The sequence below is a fragment of the Hypomesus nipponensis genome, chromosome 16 (assembly GCF_054491055.1).
Source record: "Hypomesus nipponensis isolate SF chromosome 16, ASM5449105v1, whole genome shotgun sequence".
NCBI classification, from domain to species: domain Eukaryota; kingdom Metazoa; phylum Chordata; class Actinopteri; order Osmeriformes; family Osmeridae; genus Hypomesus; species Hypomesus nipponensis.
The window spans coordinates 2302501-2317500 of NC_140376.1; the positions used below are offsets into that span (position 1 = coordinate 2302501).

The 15000-nt window shown below is 49.0% G+C and overlaps 1 protein-coding gene across 1 annotated transcript in view; it reads right to left on the reverse strand.

Annotated features, from left to right (window-relative positions):
* The window catches only part of sema6bb (sema domain, transmembrane domain (TM), and cytoplasmic domain, (semaphorin) 6Bb), an 87605-nt gene that overhangs the window by 34931 nt on the left and 37674 nt on the right, over window positions 1–15000 (reverse strand). Inside the window, exons 2-5 of the mRNA XM_084675807.1 lie at window positions 7099–7222; window positions 5681–5792; window positions 984–1044; window positions 759–821 (exon numbers count right to left, since the gene is read on the reverse strand). Of these exons, the coding sequence (XP_084531933.1) occupies window positions 759–821; window positions 984–1044; window positions 5681–5792; window positions 7099–7204 (342 nt within the window). The 5' untranslated portion in view covers window positions 7205–7222. The remainder of the gene's footprint in view (window positions 1–758; window positions 822–983; window positions 1045–5680; window positions 5793–7098; window positions 7223–15000) is intronic.

Sequence of the window (15000 nt, forward strand, 5' to 3'; positions counted from 1 at the left end):
AACCAAACCTGCTATCTCTTACAGGCAGACACACACACACACACACACACAGACAGACAGACAGACAGACACAGACAGAGGCAGGCAGGCAGGCAGGCAGGCAGGCAGGCAGGCAGGCAGGCAGGCAGGCAGGCAGGCAGGCAGGCAGGCAGGCAGGCAGGCAGGCTCTCACGTACAGACTGAGTCTCTCCAGGAAATGTGTGTGTGTGTGTGTGTTCACGACACAGATAGGCGAGGCCACTAGCACCCATAGGGTCTGTATCTCTCCCACCAGCTTTCTGTGGGGGCACACACAGTTCCTGTGTGTGTGTGTCTTTCAGAGTGTGTGATGAATGACTTCGCTTAGAGGGGACAGCGAGGATGAGGGGGTGGTGGTCCCCTTCCCCCTCCCCCCCTCTTCCCCCTCCCCCCCTCTTCCCCCTCCCCCCTCCCCCCTTCCCCCCACCCACCCCCGGGTGATGCCGACAGCCTGTCGCACTGCTGGCACCAGAAACACAGGCACCAGGTGGCATGGTGGGCCACTGTCATGTGTCAGTGTGCATTTGGTTGTGGGTCTGAGAGAGATAGAAAGAGAGGGAGTGTGTGTGTGTCAGAGAGAGAGAGTGTGTGTGCATAATGCAACATAGAGTGTAAGTAGGGATGAAAGAATGTTTGTACATGGCTTTGAGTGTATTGACAAGTGTGTGCGTGTGTGTGTGTATACAGTATGTGTTCTGAGGTTGGTGGGGTACTGTGTGTGTGTGTGTGTCACGTCTCACATCATGCTTGCCCTTCATTCGGCAGATCCGGATGTCGTTCTTGTTGGACTCCCATGTTCTCTTCTATATAAGCAGATACAGAGAGAGGAGAGAGGAGAGAGGAGAGAGATATAGAAGGAGAGAGAGATAGAGACGAGGGAAAGAGAGAGAGACAGAACAGTGTTAGCTCAGGTAAGGTACCAACGGAAGGTACTAAGGTAAGGTGCTGCTGTGAGGAGGCCTCACCTTACTGTAGAACATCTCATCTCCCGCCACATTGTCCAGCTCCACGCGGAAAAGATCGTCCCTGCAAGAGAAACAGCATGGCAGTCAGCCAACGACGCCGGGGCAAAACTAGCCCGGGCCAGGCTATTTCTGATACACAAAGAACCGGGCAGTTGGCCAGAAACTAGGGCCAAGCTGAGATTCTGTGCAGACAGTCGACAGAGCAGTTAGCCGAGCTATGCTATGCTAAAATAGGCAACAATACACTGGGTTGTGTCAGTCTTAGATAGGCTACGGAAGGCTACATTCCAGACTATTTCTCTCTCTTCACCTGATATCGGAATTTAATTTTCAGAAGCAAACCTTAAATTTTTTTATCCGATTTTTTTTTTTTTACATTCAAATACCTTTCAATTTTCAAGAGGTGAATTCAAAACCAACAAAATCGGTTCAATATTAAGTATTCAATGCCTTTTAAAATTCAAAACATTATGTCACTGATTTGCTTCCATACACTTTTTACTATCTCAATTTTACAAGTGGGAAATGGTATCTTCCGCAAAGCAGAACAAAGCACCATGGCACTTGGCCAGCTAAAGCTAAACTGCCTGGGCTTCATGATAACCTGCCCGTGGCTTCTTCGAACAGCACCTTTGACTCCCGGGGATAGCGGACTGGGAGCTAATTAATTGATCAATTACCGTGTTTCCTATCCTATGCTCATTTAAACCGTCTAAACCAGAAGTACTAATGTCAACGACAAACCACAGACGTTACGAGAGATCCCAAATGTAGCATTTTCGATGACAACCACGCTTCAATACCTTTGAGGGTTTTTCACAATACCTCTCGAATATTTGCCTGTTTACATGCTCAATTGAATTACCCCGCATCAAACCTTATTGGATATTGTGAGCTAAACGTAAAACACTAATACAGAACGAATTCCAACGCAGCGAGTAAAGACCCATTTAGTCTCGCTCTGTCTCATCAGAGGGGACTTGCGTCCGCGGCCTGAAGAAGGCTTCATGTTCATTTCGTTCAACACTGACATTGAATTAATGATTGATTTAATGATGAGGCTGGGTAGCCCCGCCCTCATGCCCCCCCCCCCCAATGCCCCCCCCCTCCCCCCTCCATATCTCCTACATGTATAACAGAGCATGTAACACCATTCCTTTTGTACATTCCAGCCATTCAGAGCCTCACACCAATCCAGACTCCCACTGCTAACGTGTCAGTCATTCCTGGCTGGCCTTGGTAGAGGGGGGGGGGGAGGGTGAGGAGAGGAGAGGAAAGAGAGAGTAGAGTAGAGAACTGGAGCGGAGATGAGGAGAGAGGAGAGGGCTATTTAGACAGCAGGCTTTGTATGTTGTCATCTGTAAATCTGCCACAGTCCTGTTATTGCAGCAGTATCGATCTTATCTAGGAGACCCTCCTCTGTTTCCCATCTGCTGCTGTGCCTGGCTTAGCCCTCGCTCGCTCGCTGCTGTGGGAAGGTGTGTGTGTGTGTGGGGGTGACATGGGAAATGGGTAAACCAAGACTGAGATAAACTTCTGAATAATTCACCAGTCTCTTTTGGATTTTGCCTCAAGGTACCCCCCCCCCGCCCTGCCCTCATCTGTCCATCTTTCACCCAAAATCCCTCCTTCCCTCCCCCTATCTATCTCCCTCCCTCCCTCCCCCTCCTGCTCCCTCCCTCCCTCACCCTCCTGCTCTCTCCCTCCTGCTCCCTCCCTCCCCCTCCTGCTCCCTCCCTCCCCCTCCTGCTCCCTCCCTCTCCTCCTCCCTCCCTCCCTCTCCTCCCCCTCTCTCTGCATGACTCTAACGTTGTTTATGTTGCAGGATGTTCACACAGCAGGTCCGGTCATGAATCGCCGTGACAACGGCACATAACTCGGCGGGCTGGCATCTGCAGAGCTGCAAATTGAGTTACCAAGCTATGTTTGTGTGTGTGTGTGGGAGGATATGTGGGAGTGTGTGTGGGAGTGTGTGCGTGTGGGAGTGTGTGTGTGTGTGTGTCAACCCTAGGCCCCTCGTCTCCACTCGGGTGCAGTCAGAAACAGCGGCTTCTCTCCAAATCTCCGACAGCTCAAGAGAACGATGGCTCTCACACACAGCACAAACACACACACACACAACACATGCAGACAATCCACACACAGCGCGCGCACACGGCACACACACAGCACACACACTCAGGTGACTAACCCTGACTGACACTGACTTTGCAGAGGAAGTCACCTGGGGAGACGGAGCAGGAACGAAGAGAAACTATCCAATCCCTGACCCCGATGCTGCCCTGTGCTGACTGTGGTGGAGGAGGGGGAAGGGGGGGGGCTGACCATTTCTTGACCTTAAAACTCCTCTCCTCAGTACCAGCTGAGTGAAAGTGACCTGTGTGTGTCTGGCAGTCAGCTTCTTGCTGTGACACCATCTACTGGTGCAGCTGGGGGGGGGGGCAGCTCAGGGTGGAGAGCTGTGTCAGGGGGTGACTGTCTGCCTGTCTCACCGCTCCCCTGCTTCCTGACCCCGTCATGAACTCTAGTGACCCCCGTTGTGGTCAGGGTATTTAGTGGTCTATGTTGAACCTGGCAGTGAGACAGCTTGACTCTCTCTCTCTCTTCACCAACTCTCTCTCTCTCTTTTCACCAACTCTCTCTCTCTTCACCCACTCTCTTTCTCTCTCTCTCGTGCTCTCTCTCTCTCTCTCTCTCTCTCTCTCTCTCTACCACTCTACCCCTATGATTTCATCGCTCTCTCAATCCTCCCTCCCTCCATCCCCCTCTAATACAGATGAAGCTAAACCCTCTTAACACTCTAGAATCACAATTGGAACAATTAATCAAGGGCTGGCCCTGTTCCTCCCCCGTCCTGTCTTTGGGTAAACACTCGGAAATTGGTTTCTTTGCCTGGATTAGGCCACAGTGGCTACGAAAGGCTGTGGACAACATCTGTTCATGAAGAGAGAGTGAAAGAAAATGGTGGGGGGGGGGAGAGAGGGAGGGAACAGAGATGTGAGTAGGAGAGAAAAAGAGAGAGAGAGATGAGGGGGAGAAAGAAAGAGAAAGCGAGAGAAAAGAAGAGAGAGGGAGGGAGGGAGGAAAGAGAGAGACAGATAGAGCACTTCAGACCCTGTTTTATAACAAAGAGTGGTACTTAACTAAATCAAGTGCACCTCAAGTGTTTGACAGTGCTTGGGACATTTGAGGCCAACCCTGAAGGCTCGCTAACTCATGGAGAAGACATGTGGCGGCCTAGCTACCCTGGCCTGGTGCTGATCATAAACACTCCATCTCAACACCAATCATTTCAGTCCCATCCGACGACAGCTGAAATGGTTGGTGAGGAGAATAGCAGATCCCATCCAGCACTCTGCCCTCTGCAGGTGGGAGGGAGAAGGGTTGAATATTCGCCTGCGGTGACTTACAGTAAACGGGAATTTCAACAGTGGCGGGATCTTAACTGGCGGGAGTCCGTATCTGAGCTCACACGCGTCTGAGGCACACACACACACACACACACGCACACAAACACCTGTCTTCTTACTCCGCCTTCCCACAGGTACTTAAAAGCCTTTGCCACTCTAAGTCTCTTCCTGCTGGCTGGCACTTTGATATCTGTCTCAGCACACACACACCTACACACACACACACACACACACCTACACACACCAATCCTCTGCTTTGTACTCAGATCACTGTCAGTCAGGGACAAATGCTATTATCTACTACATAGAAATGTAGAAATATGAAAACTAGTTTTATAGCAGATCATTCTGCACTTGAAACACACACACATGATCACTACTCTTCCTCCCGTCTCTGCAAGTCAGTCTGCAGGTTCAAAATGTGTGTAAAGTACCAAGCTGGATATGGAAGCAGCTACCAGGGGTCTACAGAGTGTTATGGGCTCATTATTATCTGTGTATGTGTTTGCCTTTGTGTGTTCCTTTATGTGTGTGCCTGTGTACTGTAGGTGTGTGAGTGTGTGTGTACCTAGCGAGACTGGAGCCAGCTATGATACAGGATGTGACATGTTTCTTAAAAGGCCTCTTGACCTTCAAGGTCTGAGTACAGACAGAGGTCAGGGTTATTTCCTGGAGCAGTATGGAGTTCCTTAATGGGACTATCTCTGGGACCTTACCACTCCAGTAACTGGGACCAGTAACCAGTGCCATATGTGGACCCTGAATGGGAATAGGAACCTTACTTTAACTTTAATATGTTCCTCAGAAACGCTGAATTGAGTTTGACTTTTGGTTTTATGAGAAATCTGGGAGATTTATGATGTTTTATGGTGTCCATTAGTGGTTGGCTCCTGGGTTAAGAGGCCAGACTACAAGTTGGACTTGATGAATACCCCCCCATCTCTGGCCCCCTCTGCCCCCAGGCCCCCCATCTCTGGCCCCCCATCATGGCCCCCCATCTCTGGCCCCCCATCATGGCCCCACATCTCTGGCCCCCCATCATGGCCCCACATCTCTGGCCCCCAGTCCCCAGCCACAGATGTGCCTCTCTCCAGCCTAGGCTACCTAATACAGACAATAGTCTGGTCTATCTGGAAGTGGTCACCACATATTCCAACACCATTCCCCACCCTGTTGCATTCTACCATGTGTTCAGATCTGTGTACAGTATGTGTGTATGATTATTTTTTTGTGTGTATGAGAGAGAGAGAGAGAGTGAGAGAGTGAGAGAGAGAGAGGACACTGTACCTGGCTCCTATGTAAAAGGTCCTGTTGACCTTGAGGACTCTCTGGATGTGGAGTGGCTCCTGGGGAGACGAGCGATGTGGTCTGCCCAGAAACACGGGGTACCGCCGGACCACTGAGGAGGGAGGGAGGGAAAACAGAGGCCCTTATCATCCTGTCCTGGTCAACAACTGAAGGATATATTGGAAAGGGAGAGAGGGGAGGAGACAGAGAAGTGCAGAGAGAAGGTAAGAGAGGGAGAGAGAGAGAAAGAAGGGGAGAGAGAAAGAGAGACAGAGAGAGAGAGACAGAGAGAGGGGGAGGGAGAGAGAGAGAGAGAGAGAGAGAGAGAGATAGAGAAAGAAAGAAAGAAAAAGAGAGAGAGGGAGATATATAGAGAAGGTAAGAGAGACAGAGAGAGACAGAGAGAGACAGAGAGAGAGAGAGAGAGAGAGAGAGAGACAGAGAGAGAGAAAAAGAGAGAGAGTGAGGACACAGAGGAGAGCGATATATCAGCTGGGTTACCAGGGAAACGAGGACGAAATCTCTCACTTTGACTGGAAGGAGTTTCTACTGCTTACACTCCTCCTTCAATGTCATTGTCCTCGCTCTTCTCTGTCCCTGCTTCTCATCCTCTCATCACAGATGCGCCTCCCCCCCTCACCTCCCGCAAGTCCCCCTGAGTGCCCCTCTACCCGCCCCGCCCCCACCCTCTCAAGTCTGAACTGGATCGACTGCTCTCACAGCCTCCGATCTATACTATTGATCTCTGATCAATCATTGCGTGTTGTGGCTTGTCTTATGCAGAGACAAGGAGTCGTACAGTCTGCTGTGAGTGAGAGAGAGAGAGAAAGAGAGGGAGAGGGAGAGGGAGAGAGAGAGAGAGAGAGAGAGAGAGAGAGAGAGAGAGAGAGAGAGGGAGAGGGAGAGGGAGAGGGAGAGGGAGAGGGAGAGGGGGAAGGAGAGGCCTGACCTTGCCTGGCGTGTGAAACACTATCTGACCCCATACTCCGGAATCTCAACCACTCTGTTCACACCTCACATCGTTCATGGTGAGACCCTAACACTGACCCTGTGCCCTGCGTGTGTGTGTGTGAGTGAGTGTGTGTGTGTCACTTTATAGTTCAACACACTGCTCTCAGAAGCCCTATGACCTGAAATGTGACACCGTGACAACCTGCCTGGGAGAAAGAGAGAGAGGGGGGGGGGGAGGGGAGGTAGAGAGAGGGAGGGGGGGAAGGGAGGTGGAGTGAGAGAGAAAAAAGAGGTTGAAGACAAAAGGAGGGGATAGAAGGATAGAGAGCGAGATAGAGAGAGAAAAGTAGAGAGGGAGGGAGACATAGAAAGATACAGAGAGAGGATGGAGAGAGAGAGAGCGAGAGAGAGACAGAGAGAGAAAGAGAAAGAAAGAGGAAGAGAGAGAGAGGTAGATTGTCTCCTACCTTCCGTAGGTATGAAGTTTAAGGGCCCTGGTTCCTCGGGAAAAGCAGCGTTGACCAATTGCAGGAGCCAAAAGAGCAGGAGGCAGGGTGGGGCCAGGGTCGCCATGGCAACAGAAAAAAGGCTCTGTGGAGAGAGAGAGAGAGAGAGAGAGAGACAGAGAGACAGAGAGAGAGAGAGAGAGAGAGACAGAGAGAGAGAGAGAGAGGTCAGATTGTGTGGAACAATGACGAAGCATCGCACTCATGTACCTGGATACACACACACACATACACACACACACACACCTACACACACACACGTACACAAACTCACACCTTATAAAGAGCAGAGCTCTCCTTTTACAGCTCCTACATCTCTTCCTCCACCCCTCTCTTCCTCTGACCATCCATCCCTCTTTCCTCTGCATGACTCAAAAGATTACGGAAGAGACAGCCTAGTCAGCTGTAATGATATCCCCTCCCTCCCTCCCTCCCTCCCTCCCTCCCTCCCTCCCTCCCTCCCTCCCTCCCTCCCTCCCTCCCTCCCTCCCTCCCTCCCTCCCTCCCTCCCTCCCTCCCTCCCTCCCTCCCTCCCCCCTCCCTCCCTCCCTCCCTCCCTCCCTCCCTCCCTCTGCCAAGATGAATGTGTCCAGTGGTAGACAGTGGGTTAGTCAGCTGTAGTGATGTGGGCTAAGGGGGTACCAGGGGAGAGAGAGAGGTGGGAAGAAGAGGAGACAGATGGAGGGAGATATCTAATCAGATGGGAGAAAGAAGGGTGGAGGGAGAAGACAGAGAGGAAAGAAAGAAATAAGATTGTCGGGAGAGAGAGAGAGAGACAGCAAGTGACAGTCAGGGAAGCTGGAGAGAGCGAGAGAGAGAGGAAAGGAGAGTGCTTGGGCTGGCTGTTTACTCAAATTAAATCCTTGCCGTCAACGCAAATCACATCCCTGTCAGAAGGCGAGCAGGACGTCAGGTGTTTGATATGAGACGTGGCTGGCAGACCTGCCTGGCCACACATGCAGCAGGAAAGGCAGCAGGCACGTGGAAATACAAATGATAGCCAAATTAAGTTAGCACACTCAATCCATCTAGAAAATGACTTGTGCACTTACCAGGACGTAGGCCTGGGGAATTGCAATTGACTGTTGTCATAAACCTCAAAACCCAAGGAAGCTGGAGAGCTGTAAGTGCCCTGGCAGACTGACTGTGCGCTCTCCTTCTGTCTCTGTGTCTCTCTCTCTCTCTCTCTCTCTGTCTCTGTCTCTCTCTGTCTATCTCTCTCTATCTCTATCTCTCTGTCTCTCTCCATCTATCTTGACCTCCTCCTCCCTTCCCTCTCTTTGTGTCAGCTCATCGCTGGGTGACTATCAAGCTGTTTCTCCACAGTCACTGTCTGGCCTCTTCCTGGGTGTTCAGCAGGTATCTCCCCCGAAAGACTCGGAAAATCCCCCATCATGAAGTCTCTCCACTTCGTGGTTTGTGATTTTACTGAGCTGTGTGTGTGTGTGTGTGTGTGTGTGCATCATTTGTTTAGGAAATTGAATAGGAAAGTGTTCAACCACAGCCTCAGTGAGGACCTAGACTGCCTAGCTGGGCAAGGGGAACCCATGCATGAAGCATTGTCACTAAACTAGATTTTGAATATTGGATTTCTTTATTCAAAAACCCCTTCACGTTTTAACTGCGGTTATAAACGCATGGTAGAACACAATACAAACACACATACTTTGATACATTCTCTCTCCTCTGTCTCTCTCCTTCTCTCCCCCCCCCCCCCCCTCCATTCCAGCATTCACAAACAGCCATTGTAGAGCCAACTCTATAATGAACTGGCCAGCACAACCTTATCAAGATGTAGCATCTTTAATGGGCATTTCTCAAATTCCCCCCATTGATAGCAGGACAAGCGAAGCACACACATACTTTAATTACTCAGCGGCCCACAAACTGCAGGAGGATGAGAAGGAGGGGAAAAGTCACAAACAGAAGAAAAGGAGGTCAGGGAGGAGCGAGAGGGGCAGAGAGATGAGAGGGAAATAATGGGAAGGAGAGATGGGGAGGAAGAAAAAAGAAGTAATTGGTAAGTCGGTATAACTAGAGATTCCATTGTGTCTATTATTAAATAATGTATGACTAAATGTCAGGCTGTACGCATTCGATTAGCATAATTACACTCAGGGCGATAGCATTTCAGTAAGACAGCAAACTGAGGACAGAGAGAGAGAGAGAGAGAGAGAGAGAGAGAGAGAGAGAGAGAGAGAGAGAGAGAGAGAGAGAGAGAGAGAGAGAGAGAGAGAGAGAGAGAGAGAGAGAGAGAGAGAGAGAGAGAGAGAGAGAGAGAGAGAGAGAGAGAGAGAGAGAGAGAGAGAGAGAGAGAGAGAGAGAGAGAGAGAGAGAGAGAGAGAGAGAGAGAGAGAGAGAGAGAGTGGGAGAGAGTGGGAGAGAGTGGGAGAGAGTGTGAGAGAGTGTGAGAGAGTGTGAGAGAGTGTGAGAGAGTGTGAGAGAGTGTGAGAGAGTGTGAGAGAGTGGGAGAGAGTGGGAGAGAGAGAGAGAGAGAGAGAGAGAGAGAGAAATAGCACCAAGGCCCAGTAACAGTGTAAAGTTCCAGGGCAAAGTGTTCCTTTAATTATGACAAATGGTCACTTCTGTGAAAGCAGGGCTGGAAGTTTATTCAGTCAACAGACTTCCATCTGGCCAGGTCCACTGTTTCACCACAGAAGGGAAAGCTAATAACAACATACAAGTCCAACGATGACATCCAGCCTTGCAGGGAAACTGTGCTAACTAGCATTGACGCTAGTTGGCCTAATAATGATGAAGCAGCCAAACTAGCTTCAATGTAATACCAATAAAAGAGCTGTAACAATCATTAGCATTATTTTAATACTACTAGCTGACTAAGAAACACTTTAACCAACAGCACCAGCGGTGGCTCCGGGAATACGCAACCAGCGCTGTGCCAGTAGTATAACAGTGCACGCTACTTCCACTGGTCAAACAGTGTGGCTCCGTCCATCGTTAAGGTATAGCTTTGAATCTATGCAGTAACCTCTACTTTACAGCAGAACTAACATCAGCCCGTTAATTCAGCTATTTCCAGCCACTCAGATCGATTTAATTACCCAAGTTCAGGCAGGTTATTTCCTAAACAAAACCATTAAGACATCGTTCAGAGGCTGAGGAGGGGGGGAGGGGTGATCTGTAAATGACCACATGGAGAAAGAGAGAGAGAGAGAATGTAAGAAAGACATTGAAAGCGATTGGAACAGAGAAAGAGAGAGATAGAGTGGGCCCTGATGGGACTGATGGTCTCAATAACAAATCACTGGGAGAATCACTGATGCCTCTCCAGTCTGTGAAGAGGAGGCTAATGAGGAGTGATATTTAGCTGAGGAGAACAGAGGGAGGGCAGGAAACAGGGGAGAGGGGGGAATGGTCCGTGGAATGTGTGGGATGCAGAGGGAATAAGTGACTTGCGTAAACAACGAGAGCGTGACCTCGATGGTTGGGTTCCGCATGGGCGGAATGTTTCTATGACAACATGCGCTCCGCCGGTACACAGCCAACATCGCTTGAATGTTCTGAGATTATGATACTTATTTCCTTGTTACTGTTGAAATGTGTTGACTTCCTCCCACCCAGCCCGCCAACAGCTTCCAGACCCAGACAAAGCTACCAGCGCACAGCCCAGCCCACCCCACCCCACCCTCCGCCACTCAACACTTCCACAGCCTCCTAATTTCTCCCAGCCCCCCCCCCTCCCCCAGAGGAGCCTTCAAGCATGGCTCTCCCAGGCCCTCTTGGCCTCTAACCCCCCAGCCTCTCACCCCCCAGCCCCCAGCCCTCAGCCTATGCCCCCCCCAGCACGCTATATCCCCCAGCCTCACTGAGCCTCAGCCTCTGCCCCCAGTACCCTGTAGCCTCCAGCCTCGCTCAGCCTCTCAGCCTTTGGCCCCAGCCTTGTGTCTTCCATGCAGTACTGAGAAGGAGAGGGACCCTGAGACACCAAGACCATAAATCACAGCTCTGGTACAGAACACACATTATGCATGTCCTACATAAAACAGAGGTGGTAATGACATAGAAAGAAAAGAACGAAAAGAAACTGGGAAACAGAGAGAGGGATAGATGTGCTAATGAGTGGGAGACTGGGGCGTGTTTCGTACAATCAACAGATTGAAAATGACTATGCAGAGTTGTGAAGCTAGCTACTTTGAAAGCAACACCATTACATGACTCACAGCCTGCTCTTTGCCGTGGTTTTGCGTCTCGACTGTACGAACTGTGAGTAGCTTTCATAGCTTTCCCACAGAGGAACCGTCGGTTAACCACATACCACCATATGTCACGGTTCACCACGTCTGAGGAGGATGTCACACTGCTACCTAGTTACCAAGGAATGATGTCATACTGCTACCTAGTTACCAAGGAATGATGTCACACTGCTACCTAGTTACCAAGGAATGATGTCATACTGCTACCTAGTTACCAAGGAATGATGTCACACTGCTACCTAGTTACCAAGGAATAATGTCACACTGCTACCTAGTTACCAAGGAATTATGTCACACTGCTACCTAGTTACCAAGGAATGATGTCACACTGCTACCTAGTTACCAAGGAATGATGTCACACTGCTACCTAGTTACCAAAGAATTATGTCACACTGCTACCTAGTTACCAAGGAATGATGTCACACTGCTACCTAGTTACCAAAGAATGATGTCACACTGCTACCTAGTTACCAAGGAATGATGTCACACTGCTACCTAGTTACCAAGGAATGATGTCACACTGCTACCTAGTTACCAAGGAATGATGTCACACTGCTACCTAGTTACCAAGGAATGATGTCACACTGCTACCTAGTTACCAAAGAATGATGTCACACTGCTACCTAGTTACCAAGGAATGATGTCACACTGCTACCTAGTTACCAAAGAATGATGTCACACTGCTACCTAGTTACCAAGGAATGATGTCACACTGCTACCTAGTTACCAAAGAATGATGTCACACTGCTACCTAGTTACCAAGGAATGATGTGGGAGAGGCGGTTGGAAGCTGGATCTTGAGTTGATGAATGATTTTATTTGGCTGCAAACGCACAGCGCATATCTATATGAGGCCCTAATAGTCATACGAGCAGAGAAGGGAGACTGTTTTATGAGCTGTGCAGAATCGATGCAGCGCTGCGTTGGATCCCTGTCAGGTAGGAATGGACTAATCTCTGTAGGGGTGAGAGAGAGAGTGAGAGAGAGAGAGGCAGAGAGAGAGAGAGAGAGAGAGGGGGGGGGTGGTGGTTGAGAAGACGGAACGATGCAGGAAGCAAGAAAGTAAAATAAACAGGAGATTGAGAGAAGAAAATAATGAAAAAAGAGAGAGAGATTGAAAATGAGGAGTTAGAAACCAAAATATGTAAAGAATGCTTTCATGCAACAGGTCTGAGAGAGAGAGAGAGAGAGAGAGAGAGAGAGAGAGAGAGGGGGGGGGGGGGACTCTGGAGCCAAGAGGGCTGGAAGGCCTCTGTGCTTGTTTCCTGAATGAATACCTCCCTAAATCTACTCTACTGACCCAGGATATTAACCCTCTCTCTCTCTCTCTCTCTCTCTCTCTCTCTCTCTCCATCTAATATTCTCTCTCTTCTCTCTCTTTCTTCTCTTTCGCTTTATCTCCACACTCTCAGTCTTTGCCTGCCCTTTTCTCCCTCCTATTTCCAGTCTCCAGCCATCCAACCCAGCTACCCTTCCAACTCATTCTCTATCCATGTCTGCCTGGATTCCTTTCCCCCCCCCCCCCCCCCCCCAGGGCCTGGCCAGTCAAGCAGTCGACAGACTAGTTAGTAAAACTACCAGTCAGCCAGCCAGTCAGCAAGCCAGCCAGTCAGCCTAGCTCACCCACCCCACTGCCTCACAGTCACTCTCATCAGGCTGGAACCCCCCACGGACCATCACTCACTCTCACTTCTCTCATCCACAGTGGAAAAAAAAAAGACTGCAACTCACTCCTGAGTTGTTTGTTTTCTGCGAGTCTGACTGGATTTGTTCTACGGCTGTGGAATTCCGTAATCTTGGCATTAGTTCTGGCTGACCGTGTGTGTGTGTGTGTGTGTGTGTGCGTGTGTTTATGTGTTCTTTGGAAAGAACGTACTGGATTTCCCATGAACGCACTGTTGAATTTATGGGGTGGGAACAAGCTATATTCTCATACTGCCCAGCTAAATCACTCTTATCAGTAGCGTTCTGGGAACTTCTTCCCTAGCTAATACCAGCTGGGCTACTTGTATAGCTACAATACCTCCACTTAGGCTTGAAACAAATATTGTAAAAGGTAGCCAGCTAGCAACACATATTTATTTAATGTGCTGTATGTGTGGAAGCAAACCAGTGACATTTAATATTTAATATTGAAATGTTAACACCACCGAATTTGTTGGTTTTGAATTCACTTCTTTAAAATTTAAATAAGAATTTTTGTCAATGTCAAAACAAAATCAGATAAAAAAATTCAAGGTTCGGAAATAAAATTCGAATGGTTAAATTCAGATCCCTAAAATTCTATAAAAGAAAAAATTCAAATAGAACAAAATTCAGGCTGGCCCAAAAATTAGAGGAAAAATAATTGAGGGGAAAACAATTGAGGGTGAAAACAGTTTGGGGATTTTTTGGGGACAAATGTTGTTTTGTTTACATTTCAATATGAAGTATTCATTGCGTTTTAAAATTCCAAACATGTCATTGATTTGTCTTCACAGCTCGCTCACATAACAGCTCCTTACATTCGACTACAATACAGCTACCGCACGGCTAGTTTCGTAGCAGGCTCAGCAGAAAACTCAACCGGCTAGCTTTACTTCTCACAGCTCTTCGCACAACCTTTAGCCGGCAAGAAAAAGGGTCCCGCGCCATGAAAAAGATAAGGTACAGTATGTCTTTCAGCTCTGCAGTGTGCTCTAATTAACGTAGAATAATCGTCCATTGGCAGCGGTAGGGCTGTCTGACAGAGCGCAGAGAGCAGACACTAGGCTCACACCAAAGATGATCGTGTGAGATACTCGGCGTATTACTGGAACTTTATCCTCCGCTCACAGTGACTGCCGTTAACCTGTAGTAATCAGCGTGGTACAATAGCAGCAGAGGGCTAGGACGTATAATATTACTCTGTGCTGTCGGTTGGGCTACTGGCTGAGTGTGAGTGAATGGGGAGGAGAGGAGAGAGGCCTCACAGGGAATATTATACTATTGTCTGAGAATGCCGGTGTGTGAGATGACACTCCTCTAATTGCAGGTCTGTGTCTCTCTCTGACTCTCGTCTTAAGACGTTTGTCATTTCAGACCTATCTTCTCTGCCTCTTATTTTCGCTCTTTTGTCGTTCTTTTTTTCTCAGTTTCTAAATTACCGGGCACATGAAAGTTATGAGTACCCAATAAAGGTTTTTTAGCCTTTAATTTGAATTCTCCCTCTCCCTTCTCCATCTCCGTCTCCCTCGATCTTTCTCCCTCTCTCTCTCCCCCTCTAAGAAGACATACTGTGGAGCTACGCCTCCCATCTTGCCGTGAGAGAGACAAGCCCATAAAGGCATCACCCGAGTGGAGACACAGCCTTGACCTCTGGCCCTGGGGTAGTTTATACCTGTCATTAACCAGCCAGAGATCATAGAGCAGGGTCGTAAATCACCCGTGAATACACCATAGGGGGGGACTACTTTAGGAGAAACAACACAAAGAGAACTACTTTACGTTGTAAAAACATGAATAAATACAGAGCAGCTCTGACAGCAGGCTGATGGGAGGACGTCCAGCCTTCTGACCATGTCGACATAGAAGCACACAGGGTAGGTCTGGACTGAGGAAATAATAGACTAATAGGCAAAAGGTTTGCAGCATCATGCACACACACACACAGACAAACACACACACTCTT